Consider the following 13,358-nt stretch of genomic DNA (forward strand, 5'->3'; position numbering starts at 1 on the left):
CCAAATTTTTGCTTGCATGTTTTCTTTTTTAAAACATGCATTTCAAACAAGTCCGCTGAGAAGGCAACAAACGATGCCTAGAGTCGCGGCACACGAGCATGCTGGGATACTGAATTTGTGGCAGGAGGTAAACTTTCCAACGCGCTATCTTAAGACTAACCTACTGTCGAAATGAAAAGAATTTTTCAGACATTCGGACGAGCAGCGACTTGCTAACGTCACTCGCGGATGTTACACCTGAACAATGATCCCCCAAAAGCAGTATGGCATCTCGGCTGCCCCATTTTATCTATATAACCTACTCAATAAGCAACTCAAAACTTTGACCTTACCAAATTTTGCCACACAATGGGAGCATTTTGAGTTTCACTCAGGCTGGTGTGCGTACAGTTTTGACTGTCACAATATTTTGAGTGTTACATTGGTTGAAAAAAAAACTGCCCATTTTGGGGTTTAGTCGTCCAGGCGTCTCATGACGCTATAAATGACTAACGCAACAACCAACACGAATTTTTTGCTTGTGCTCGGCGCGGTTCGGGTTTTCACTGCTGTCTTCTTTACTGCTCTTGTCCTCAAAACTGTCCCATTCGACAGGAAAAATAAAGAACAGGCGGAGAGCTTGTGCGTTGACACGAGCTTGTAAGCGCTCGCTTCGGTCCCTATGGTAATTCCGCTTTACTTCTTGCGGAGGGTTATTTGAGCAGTCGCAGTAACCTGGGACCGTATTCTATAAGCTGTCTATTCTCGCGTTCTCAATTTCACGTCCATTCGATTCTCCGTAAGTGGTCTCTCAGATGCACCAGCGACTCCCAAGCGTCAGCGGCAAGCTACCCAGCCATTGGGTGGTTGGCGACTGGACCTCCCCATTGGCTGCATATCGCAGCCAATAGCATCCAGTAGTCAGGTACGGTCGCCTGCTCTTGACCGAGCGCTTCGATGCACCTCACTATAACTGGCTGCATGTTTAACCCAATTTCAACCAATGGTAAGCTCCAGTCACCAACCACCTTATGGCTAGGTCGCTTAATTTTCACAGACACTTGAAAGCAGAGGGTATATCTGAGTGACCAGTGAGAGAGAAGCGAATGGACGCGGAATGGACAACAGAAAATGGACACCTTATAGAATACTGCCCCCTGGTTACAGCACACGGATGCCACCCAGCTGAACGTCGACGCTGCGCTTCAGCTTGTGTGTGTGTGTGTACATTTTGTTCGGCATCTTTGTAGCTTGAGCACCCAGCCTTTCCGACTAGCGTGGCTGTCTGTTTCCAGACAGTTTCTCGTTGAAACCAGATAATGTTATCGCCATACTGCAACAATTTTCAATTATGGCTTGCCTACTGTTATGGCTTGCTTCTTTTAATAATTCGCCCTTCCGACAGGACTGGCGGAAGTTCATTCGACTGAGGGCCCAAAAATGCCGGTGTTTGCTAAAACGCACCGACTACGAGACGGACGGCGCAGGGTGCGGGAATTGCTAGCTCCAAAAATCCGATATAACACACGATAAAAACTTTCGTTTTTATGACGTTACTTTTTACGTCGGTTCTGGCTAAATTAGCTTGCTCTATCATCGAGAGGGCGCCGCCACGCCTATCTGTCTCTATTGTTTGGGCGTATGGGCTTCGATTAATGTTACCCTGCTATTTCGCAGTTCCACTTGTATATGGGCCTGTACATTTTGACCACCGTCAAGCATTTCTTGGCCCGACTACTCTCCGCGCATCTTTAGCTCAATATAAAGAAGAGTGCACGTACATGCAGCAACAAACGCTGTAGTACAATTCGGCAATGTATTTCGACGCAATTAAACTACTAGTCCATGTAGGCTATAGAAGCGGCGGCTGGCAGATCAAGGCGAGAAGGAAGTAAAGTGTCAAGGTTTTCAGTATGCGCTGGCCCTCCATCGCTCCCCTGTCTTGACATCGGCGGTCGAGAGGACGCGCGCCATCGCCGCCGCTTATCCAGTGAAGCGTTTGTTTCTTCCGAAAAGGATGAGGCCCGGTGGTCAGATGCTTCCCGTTCCCGCTATCGCGGCGAGAAGCGGCGGCTTGAGTGTGAAATTGCAGACGTTCTTGTGGTCGTCCAGCTCGATGTCGTACACCACGACCGGCAATCTCCCCATCCCGTCATCGTGCGAAGCGCGGAAGCGCTCCGTCAGTTCCGCGACTCCTGCGAATGCTGCCACCTGCCGGGGAAAAAAAAGGGAGTACCGCTTTTTTTTCCTTTTTTTTTACGAAGTGCCCATTTAGACAGTTTGAAACTAAAGGTAACGGTGCGTTACTGAAACTAAACGGAACTCGCTAGCTTTAGCATGAATCAAGCGCTTCCGAGCTACGGAGTGTGCCAAGCTTTATACCGTGGTCACTAAATAGAAATCTACTTGATTGACAGTTTCAAAGTAACACGTACTGTTTCATTTCTAATGCTGTAGCCATTTGTTCACTCATTGAGAATAAATGGCTCCTACTCCTAGTTCCTTTTCCATTCCCATCTCCCTGAGTCTCGGAAATATTTGACTGTTTTCTAATACATTGTGTTTGATACATGTTTGGCGGTTTTCTAATACATTGTGTTTTCTAATACATTTGAATTCTTATGCCTTGTACTCCTTTCCTTCATGCAAGTGTATTCTACATTCAAGTTGCCTCCTAAGCTTTGACTGTTTTGATTATGAATGGCTTCTGCGCAAAATTTCTGAAACTGTTGCTGTTTGCCGCTGATTATCAATGTCCAGGACCACAGGCCCTTGTCAGGCGTTTGCAACAACTTTAGCCTGTGTGTCCTCGGTTTTTGTATTTCATGAACCGAAATAAACAAGTTATTATTATTATTGTTCTGCGTCACTGTAATATGTAATTGAGATACTGTGCAATGCAACATGTGCACTGTATTAATGGTTGCCCGCCGCGGAGGTTCAGTGGTTAGGGCGCTCGACTACTGATCCGGAGTACCCGGGTTCGAACTCGACCGCGGCGGCCGCGTTTCGATGGAGGCGACACGCTAAGGCGCCCGTGTGCTGTGCGATGTCAGTGCACGTTAAAGATCCCCAGGAGGTCCAAATTATTCTGGAGCCCTCCACTACGGCACCTCTTCTTCCTTTCTTCTTTCACTCCCTCCTTTATCCCTTCCCTTACGGCTCGGTTCAAGTGTCGTCTGATATGTGAGACAGATACTGCGCCATTTCCTTTCGCCAAAAAAAAACAATTTTTGTTACATTTTTTTATTAAAAGTTTTGCATAGTATAACTTTGGCATTTCCTCAAATGCTCCCGACTTTAGCAGGGTGATAAAAAGTTCCTTCGAGTCCACAGAACCCAAAATTATATGTTCCGAATTAAGTAAAAAAAAAACTCGCGTAGTTTCATCAATAAGAACTAAACGGCTCTAAATTACATCCCAGAGGCTCCCTCTAAAACATCCCTGTGGGCATGACAAACAATCCCTCATCATCCCGTTCCATTTATATTATTTACAAAATCCAGCGGACTAAGCCCAAGCAGCTTCGGCGCAAAAGTTAGCGAAATTACAAAAAAAAACAAAAATAAACGCACATAGCGCTTGCTGGTTAGACTTCACGGGGAAATAGTTCAGTTATCTCATTCCAATCAGTTTTTGTGCGTGAAAAAAAGCGAATATAGTTAATATAGTGATTGGATAACGGGTTGTAAAATCGCGTTTGTCTGGCAGGTAACGGGTTATTATGAGGCACCCAGAGACAGTTTTGTTATCTAATAGCAGAGAAAAAAAATATCTGAACTTTTTCTTTGAAGCTCAAGTCGAATCTTGTCAATTTCCATTAAAGTAAGGGTGGAGTATGTCCTTGCTTATTTAATAAAGATAATCCCAACAGTCCTCTGCATTCTTTCAAGACTTTTTTGTGTTACATTTGATATAGGGGCCCCACAGTATGCACGCATATTCGAGTTTAGGTTAAATTATCGAAAAATAGGAAAGTAGTCTAATGTTAATCGGGGAATTTTTCACGTTCTGTCCTAAGCAGCACAATTTTCGAAACGCAGAGGAGCACACACTACTTATACGCAAGTTCAATGATAGATTGCTCATTATAGTTGTGCCTATTGTACTTGTTCAAGACGGAACGAACCTAATTTAAATGTGTAGCTATGTTGTATGCTTTTCAGGGTTATTGAAGTTACATACTTTTATGAGTAATAAAAGAATGCCCCCTTGGTCTCACCAGTTCAAAGCATTGCTCGCAGTACTGTTCATCCTGACCATCCATTAGCAACCTCTCTAAATGAAACACAGTCGGCGGCGAACCACCAAATATGCACCGATGGGCTAAACACTAGAAAAATATCACTGATACAAACAAAAATAAGCAGAGGACCCAATGTGGTCCTCTGGGGAAGCATATTTTCATTACCCAGCAAAAAACCTCCCTCGACGGGAATAAGTTAATCCCATTTGCGAATAAAAAATTCCGATCCAGAAACGCGCTAAAGGACAAGCAATTTTTTTGTCCACCTGGGCATGTTTTGGGTAGATTGGCGTTCACTGTGTACAGAAAAGTAAACATGGCTGTCTGGACCCGATAATAGAAAATATGCTTAGGGTGCCAAGTAGATAAGCCTTGTGCGCCCGCCATCTCCTGGCGCTCAAAGAACTAGGCCCACCATATTGGTTCCGTCGATAAGACGAATCCCGCCGTCCGATGTTGCGGAAAGACAGCTATACTTATGAAAGGTGAAGTACCGATGCACGACTCCGCTAAGTGATGCACTCTTCCAAATAGTGTGAGTGCGGAAACCTGGCACGTGTCAGCTTCGCCTTTGATATTGTTTAATGTGCGCGAATGTTTTAATATCATTGAAATCCGAGGTAACATGTGTAGGTGTGGCGACTTGTTTGTATCTTTCCCTTTCTGCGCTATTTCAGTAAGCTTTACGGGTGATTTATGTTCAACATACGATGCGCACTGGACTTTTTGTTGTCTTTGACTGAAATGGGCCAACTTTGTGCATTTCGTACTCTTCGATCGCGCATAGACGGTCGGATGGTAGCGCATAGACACGTGCTTGATAGGCGAAATATATCGGATAAATTTTTCAGCCCCCATAAACCGGTGTGTCTCAAGCTTTTAATCCTGCCGTATAGAACAGCGTCCATTATCATCATCATCAGCCTTACTACATCCACTGCAGGGCAAAGGCCTCTCCCATCCCTCTCCAATTAACCATATCCTTTGCCAGCTGCATTCACCCTTTGCCTGCCAGCTTCTTAATCTCATCCGCCCGCCTAACCTTCTGCCGCCCCCTGCTATGCTTACCTTCTCTTGGAATCCACTCCGCTACCCGTTACGCGTTAAAGAGCGTCCATTAATTTAGCCGCAAATCGTAGCCACTGCACTTACGCTACAAACCTCGATCTCTCGAGCTATGACCTACTAAAGGGAGCTTAAAGAAGCATGCGCTAATTACTGCTTTGCTGTCAGCGTGTTCAGGTATTTTTTTTTTTAATGCGAAAGCATTTCTTGGCTAACGAATGGCGTCAGCGCAAGCTGTGGACTGAAGTTGCGGACAGAGCGTGTCTGCACGAACTGAATAAAAGGGCAGTCGTGGCACCATCATGCGACCCCCACTGAATCCTCTCCTCGCAATGTACGGCGCTGGTCCAGCAGATGGTGCGCGCGCGTGGGCGTGTATAGTGTACCTGTATATGCTCCCGCAGGGAGCATATACAGGAACACTAGGCGTGTAGGCGAGATCACGGAGGCGAGATGGCGGACTCGCATGAGGTAGGAAAGATGCACAATAACAGAAATGGTTTGGCATTACTTCACCCAAGCAGACCTAAGTGCACCCCTGGAATTTTGTTCACGTGTTCGCTCATTTTTATAGCTCTGCCAAAGCTCTCTTAGCCATGCATTTGTCGCTAGGTGCAAGGTGTCACGAACTATTTTCGTATGGTGGTGAATCACGGCTGCATGTTATGCGCGTTGTTGTGTCATGCTGTTCTAATATACAGCATGTACAAAAATTACTGTGAGAACGTTTTATTTCTCAGGTTTCCTAAATTGATAGCGATATAAGCTTGTTCAAACAATGGGTAATGTTCATTTGTTGTGACAGAAGATGTTTTCACAGTTACAAAGTTCGACAGTTTCGGAAACTTCGATACGCAGATTTTATTGCTGCAACAAGCAGCAATAGCTTGCTCTGCCGCGGAGAAGCCACTCAGTTTTTGTCCACCCTTGGGATGCAGCAAATTAAGCGTCGGAACCCACCAAATCATGCATATTAACACGTGCACCCACATCTCGACCACCGTATCAAGCCTATGCATCAACTGCTTGGGGTTCATTCACAAGTAAAGGGCGTTTTTTTGTGGCAGCAAGGACGCTCGGTACAATGCCGCACGTAGGAAATGTAAAACAAAAGACTGCGGCTTTCCTTGTAACATTTAAATATATGGCTGCTTTTCTCTTGCAAATATCGACATTTCAAAGTGGATTACCTTCGCTACAAGCGTCTTCCGCCTTCTTTAATATGTAGCGCTAGAAGCTAGCGACAACAAACACTTGCAACTGCGCTGAGTTCTGTAACGGTGGCGTAGGAAACCGCGGATGCGCATCACACAAAACAGGTAAAGGGATTGCGTTATGCAGCTGGGAGTGGTGGTGTGTGATTATGCTGCAAGTGCACGCACCTGCTAACGGCGACACAGCGAAAGTTTTCAGTGTCAGGGAAGTTCTTATATGCCAGCGCATGTGTGCACACAGCAGAGAATAACCGCTCACAATCTTACCAGGCTAATTTTCCTCTACGTGAAAATAAAACAGCCGCTACAACGTGTGACGCTCTAACCATTGCCTATATGCGCTCATTATAACGGCGATGGCAGAAAGTTCGAGTCGCCGACGCCCATCCGAGAGCCGACTGTTGCCATCTTCAGTTCCAGCGAAGCTGATGACACGGTAGAAACACGCTGGTGCTGCCTAAACGACTAAACCACCAGATCTACAATCTGCAAAAGATGACTAGTGCAAGAGGCGCCGCGGCTGAAGCTTGACCATTGAAATTCTGCGCGCGAGATTCGTGGGAGATTCAGCGGTGTCGAGAAAGCACGCACAGCAAACGACGCACCAGCTTGACCAGGCCTACGTGGAGACCGGAAGCTGCGGACGCGCTTTTATGGTTTATGTGGGTTTAACGTCCCAAAGTGACTCAGGCTATGAGAGACGCCGTAGTGAAGGGCTATGAAAATTTCGATCACCTGGGGTTCTTTTACGTGCACTGACATTGCACAGCACACGGGCCTCTAGAATTACGCCTCCATCGAAATTCGACCGCCGCGGCCGGAATCGAACCCGCGTCTTTCGGGCCAGCAGCCGAGCGCTATAACCACTCAGCCACCGCGGCGGCTGCGGACGCGCTTTTGCCAGACCACCAAGAGTAGTAGTAGTAGTATTAGTAGTGGCTTTGTTAAATAATAATAAAAAGGAAGGAAAATATTCTTGCTAGTCCCGGCATCTGCCATCGATACTGAAGCACCTGAGCTGGGGCAGCGGAAGTAAAGGACAGCAGGCAGGATGGAGAAATGAAATGAAAGAGGTGAGGGGACAGGAAGAGAGAATAGGAGGAGAGGTAATATACACAAATCATTTATACAAAAAGAAATGTGCACAGGTTGTGCGCGTGGTTAGGACCAACCAAGAGTTCCGAATGTCGTGTATTTTGTGGTTTGTTTGCAAATAATAGATAAATAATACATCAAACCTCTCGACACTGTATGCTTGGTACGACATTCGGGAGTAACGGCCTTGAGTGGTGGAAAAGACTTCCACCCACGAGCAACACATGAAAGCAGCTTGACTACGTCCACTGCAGGATAAGGTGGCCGCTGCCATAGCCCTCCAGTAAACCTAGTCCTGTTTCAGCTGCGGCCACCTTATCCCCTGCACACTCATCCGCCCACATGGCTCGCTCCCGCACCCTGCCATGCTTATTTATTCTTGCCATGGACTCCTTTACCGAGAGAGACCACCGCGTCCAACGATAGCTTCTAAAGAGAGTTGGAGCTTCAGTCACCTTGGTAAATTGGCGGTGCCATCCAAATTTTGGTAAGACATTATTCGTCGAACATTTCTAAGCCTGCATTTGGATGCCGCAATCAAGTCCGCGAGGAGACAAAAGCACGTTTTTCTCTACACCGTCTCGCCTGTCTCTGTGCTTTTTTCCCCGCTATATGCGAGCTATGATTGAAGCCCTAGCGGTGAGCGTGTTTACTAGCCGCCACCATTGATTTCTCGCACTTAGCTTGTTCTAGTCGATGAGAACTAACTCTTTTCTGTGGGCTAATATCAGCTCTTGTGTTACACAAATGTAAGGCACGGTGGGAGTTGCACTGCTGATGACGGCCTCCAATTTGCTTTGAGGATGTGTCTTACTATGCCGATGAAATCTGAAACTGAGGCAGCAGAGAATGAAGCGAACGAAAATGAAGAACCGTGCGCATTCTTTTTCTGTTTGAAAATTATGCCCCAAGAAGGCGCCGTCTCATGCAGACCGATCTGAACACGAACTAAGACAAAAGCTACACTCAGTGCGCAATGTGGTAAAGTTTGAGCTTGCAGCGAACCGATAGTATTGAGAGGGTGCCTGCAGTTGGAAATGGGCTTACATATCGAGGTTAATTTTAAGCCCCGAATGTGTTTTAGGCGTTCCCCCGACTCTAACTACATATAGGCCGATTGACGTTGAAGAAAAACTTTGTGGAATAGCATACAGTATGAAGGCGTTTGAGACGGCAGTGAAGCGCAGGCGTCACATGCATTTCAGCGCTGTAAAAATAAGTCGCAGACTGATCCTTTCGGAGCCAAGACTGCATTGCCGCATGAAATGCAAGTGGGTTTTCGCAACAGGAGAACACATGGCTGCTCTTCTCTCATCCAGGCTGGCTTAAACATGCGTTGGTTTGGTGGACTACTACAGGCCACAGTGAGTTCCAGCACTGCCTATTAAAGCATGTTTTTTTCGATTCACTACGATCAGTGTCCACACAGGTGCACAGAACCGGACGACACGCCCAGGTGAAGAGCAGGAGCAGATTAATGGTTCTAGTGTTGTACCAGTGTTCTTTGGAGACAGAGGGAAAAAAAATGACACTTGGGAAGCCCATTGAGAGAAAGTAAGTGAAGAATACTTTTCATGAATGAAAAGTGGGGCATATATCTAGCGCCGTTCGACTTTTCAGCAGAATTCTATGGCAGAACACAAAATCGCCCATATTCAAAATTCCAGCAGTGAACTTAAGACTCCTTAGGTGTAGTTATGCGAAAGCATTCCTCTTATTGCTGCCGATTATGTTGCTCCGTGTTTGTTTCTTTATGCCTTTGCCGTTTCTACGTCGTGTTATCGCTGTAACTTCAGTTCCACCGCTCCGGAGACGTGGGTCCCGTTGCTAGAGTGTATAGTAAGCAAACTAAATTACTGTGATTGGTTTAGTTTATGGGGGTTTAACGTCACAAAGAGTCTGAGGCTATGAGGGACGCGTAGTGAAGGGCTCCAGAAATTTCGACCACCTTAGGTTCTTTAACGTGCACTCACATCGCAGAGAACCGGGCCTCTAGAATTTGGCCTCCATCGAAATTCGACCGCCGTGGCCGGGATCGACCCCGCGTCTTTCGGGCCAGCAGCCGAGCGCCATTACCACTGAGCCACCGCGGTGGTTTTAAATGTGTGACGTAATTAACTAATGACTAATTATTAATTAAGACAATTAAATCAATTAAAGATTTCTTGGTCGTTTGGTGAGCTACTTCATTGTAATTGAACATAATTGTTTATTTAAATTAATCAGCAATTAACATTTCATCGGTTACATTACATTACCGATTAAATTACTTAATTACTAAGTCGAAGTATTTACTCATTAAGTAATTCATTTTGGCGACTTAATTACTGATTCATGATAATTACATAATTATTTTATTAGCTACACTATTATTACCCCCATAAGGGATGACTGACAGTTGGTGCGGACGCGCTCTGCCGACAGGTCCAGTACTCGCCTTTCATGAGACAGGAAATGCTTTCGCATTAATAAAGCGCTTGATTAACGTGGCGACTTCTCGTGCTTGTCCCGTTCTAACAATTTTTGGCTCCACTACGCACGTGTACAGAACAATCATTTGATTTTGCAGCAGTGGCTTCAACAAACGGTGAGTCCAATGGAGCTCAATTATCGTGCCGAGAACACACTTCATAAACGATTGTAAAATACACCTGTTCAGCGTATCTATAGTGTTGGAGTGTTGTACACTGCTTGGAAACCCACCTCGTAGCCGTCACTGCTACCCTCTCCGGTCGCTGCCAAGATGCACTCCGATGTTGCCACGGCGGCAGGCACTGTGCACACCGCGTCGTAGCCGAGCTTCATCTTGCCCTGCATTGGGTCGTAGAAGCGACTGACAGGCACAGCTGGCGCCCCAAGTTTCTTATGCTTGCTGAGGTACAGGTCCGCTCCGAGCTGTGGTGCGACAGGATAGAATGTCTTGCCAGGAAATTTGGACACTTGGGGCTTGCGCACATAATTTTTCGGTGATTCAGTACACCTTAAGCGGATCGCTGAAAGAAATGCTTGTATGCCATTATTCAAACCGAGACCTTCCCCTAACAAACATCTACAAAAATTTCGTATAGGAGACCATAAAAGGTGAACTACTCTTGAACTCTGAGACTTGCTCCCCTCTGGTAAAACTATGCTTACTGCCTCAAGCATGCCTTGAGACTAAAAAAAACGGCACAAATGACATCGAGTCGGCGTTTATAGCGTGGCTAAATACCTTCTTTAAGTTTGATCGTTATTGAGTGCTGGAATCGCCACCAATAACTTCCGAGTAAGAAAAACACGGTCTGCGAATTTTTTTTTCCTGGTGTCCCTATCACCATAACCGATGGTACGCAGCAAGCTGATGAGCAAACGCGTAGCCAACGCTCTCATGCAAATAAACGATTATTATGTGTCTTGAATCCGGCAACATATCCGGGAATTCTGGAGAAAAGCATTTTAAACGAGAAAGAGTCCAAGACTGCGATTTTTACACATATTTAAATATTTCACTATACCAATTATTATATCTGCAGATATCACGTCCGGACGCTTTCATTTCGTTGCTATTAACGTTTTTGCTGTCGTGAAAAACATTCACCATATGTTTTTTAAGGCAGTCTCAACCGCTCGATGTGGGCGATGGAAAAATTTTAAAAGAAAGACTTCCCTACTCGTCTGAAGAAGAGACCATTACCGTCGCTATTTCCATACCAGTACTTTACAATATTACAAAATTCAAAATTTTTGTCCAAGAATGCAGGACATGAAGTTGCCGCATTTCTTTCACTCCCCGCTGATATTTTCTACGCACCATCAGAATTCACAGCGGCAAGGGTTCAGCATGTTTTCTTTTCCAGTATTCACAGAGCTGGACTTTGACTGTAGGAGCTTAAATCACGCACTAGTCACAGTAATGTTCTCGTAGCCGTGGCCTTGGCTTACGTTCAAGCTTTCAAAGTTTGGATCACGGCCCCTATAATTGCCCTATGCCGGTTGTGATCAAGCCGAACGACAGGTGTACTTCAATTGCATGCACCGGCCGACATCGCCATGAAAAAATATCTGCGACAAGCGATGGCCGGCAGGCGGTAGTCCCGCAGTCCCCCCCCCCCCCCCTCCCACCATCTAATGTACTGCTGGGCCTTTGGGTATTTCAAATAAAAGTATACCGCCGACTCATTGACATTGTTATCTCTAGACTCCAGAACCTCAGCGCGAAGGAACTGTGCCCGTGCTAGCATCGAGATGTATACTGCCACACTATAATCTAATATTCTTGAGGATAGCAGCGCAAATGACGGGGACGAAAGAGCGAGGAACACAGGACGAGCGCTCACTTCGAGCAACAAAGCTTTTGCAATGCTCGGAGGGAGCTCTATCCTGTGGACCAACGTACATTGGTGCTGCAGACGGGGCGGGGCATTAAAACACGCCTATAATAACATCAGGATTCATTAGATTGAACGAAGTTCCCTAATTTAGCTGACAATTCACAAGTTCGCAAATCTTTCTTTCCTTCCCTACATCTTAGCGCCACGCCACCGCGGTGGTTTAGTGGTTATAGCGCTCGGCTGCTGACCCGAAAGCTGCTGACTCGCGCGCAACGAGTTCCACGCGTTTCCATCGCGCCCGCAGTCAACAGTCTCACCGCAATGCTGTAGGCAAGTTGATCCTTGTATGTTGGCTCCAGCAGCTTGCGGATATCCGCGAACACCGCTGCTGCATGGATACGGGCTCCCGTGCAATACACGATCCCGGAGGGACGCAGCCTGAAATCACGGAACGTAGTGAGCGCTGTGCGCGAACCTCCACACCAGTGCTCCCGCCTTGTTCTCAGCAACCCCTACTTTTGACAGCACTGAGCCCCTTTTTATGTCAGCCCTCCGCTCAGGTATAATATTGACACCTAGACGGTTACAATTGCAAATTTGGTGGCTACAAATGATGACGGGCTACGCCAGAACGTTTAAGTGAGCTACTTGTACAAGCAGTCTGACTAGCACCCACAACAAATTTTTGGTACCACCTTTTTTTTTTATGCAGACGGCCGAACCCACTGATTATGCGAAGAACGTGTCCAATCTTTTCTTCTGCCATAATCTTCCGCTGGGAAATTACGAAATTCGCGATCGCGGCACTTTTTGTTTCTCTTTATTGATACGAGCCGCGAAAACTCTACTTTTTTGTTGGTTTCATTCCGAACGTAAGCCCGAGATACCTTGCGCACTCTTCCTTTCAACGCTCGCTCCGGTATCAGGTGCCGAGGCACTCAGCATAATCAGTGTTAGAGCAAGCTTGGGCGTGCAACGCAGATGTTTTCCGCTACGGCAACGCTACAAGAGGCTCTATCAAAAACATCAAAAGGCCATTCCTAACCAAATGTGCAATAACGACTTGGAATGCCACCACATCAGACAGAGTTGCTTCCGTGCCAACTCGCACTGAATATGCCCCAGTAGATCTTATTTCATGATGTATGGTAAGATCGCAAAACAACACTGTTATTCTGAAGTAAAAAAGAGGAAAGACAAGCGAACACAAAGCTCCAATTGTTTTGTCTGTCGCTGCCGCTCAAGCGGAGCGTCTTTTCTTTCGCGCTGTTGCCAATAACTGCACTCTTGCTTCTGCCACCAGCGGCTTCGGTGCAGGAAACCTAGGCCTTGCGTCAGCAGCATCCTTAATGACATTATCCGCTGTTAATGCTGGTGACTTCACGGCTATTGCGAAATACGCGAGCCATACAGCCGCAGCTCGCGAGGAAGAGTGTGTAAAGAATTCC

The 13,358-nt window shown here is 46.3% G+C and overlaps 1 protein-coding gene across 1 annotated transcript in view; it reads right to left on the bottom strand.

Annotated features, from left to right (window-relative positions):
• Window positions 1-1,908: 1,908 nt before the first annotated feature.
• The window catches only part of LOC144107520 (uncharacterized), a 37,366-nt gene continuing 25,916 nt past the window's right edge, over window positions 1,909-13,358 (bottom strand). Inside the window, exons 7-9 of the mRNA XM_077640560.1 lie at window positions 12,228-12,348; window positions 10,304-10,495; window positions 1,909-2,190 (exon numbers count right to left, since the gene is read on the bottom strand). Of these exons, the coding sequence (XP_077496686.1) occupies window positions 2,011-2,190; window positions 10,304-10,495; window positions 12,228-12,348 (493 nt within the window). The 3' untranslated portion in view covers window positions 1,909-2,010. The remainder of the gene's footprint in view (window positions 2,191-10,303; window positions 10,496-12,227; window positions 12,349-13,358) is intronic.

Source organism: Amblyomma americanum, chromosome 10 (genome assembly GCF_052857255.1).
Source record: "Amblyomma americanum isolate KBUSLIRL-KWMA chromosome 10, ASM5285725v1, whole genome shotgun sequence".
Classification (NCBI taxonomy): domain Eukaryota; kingdom Metazoa; phylum Arthropoda; class Arachnida; order Ixodida; family Ixodidae; genus Amblyomma; species Amblyomma americanum.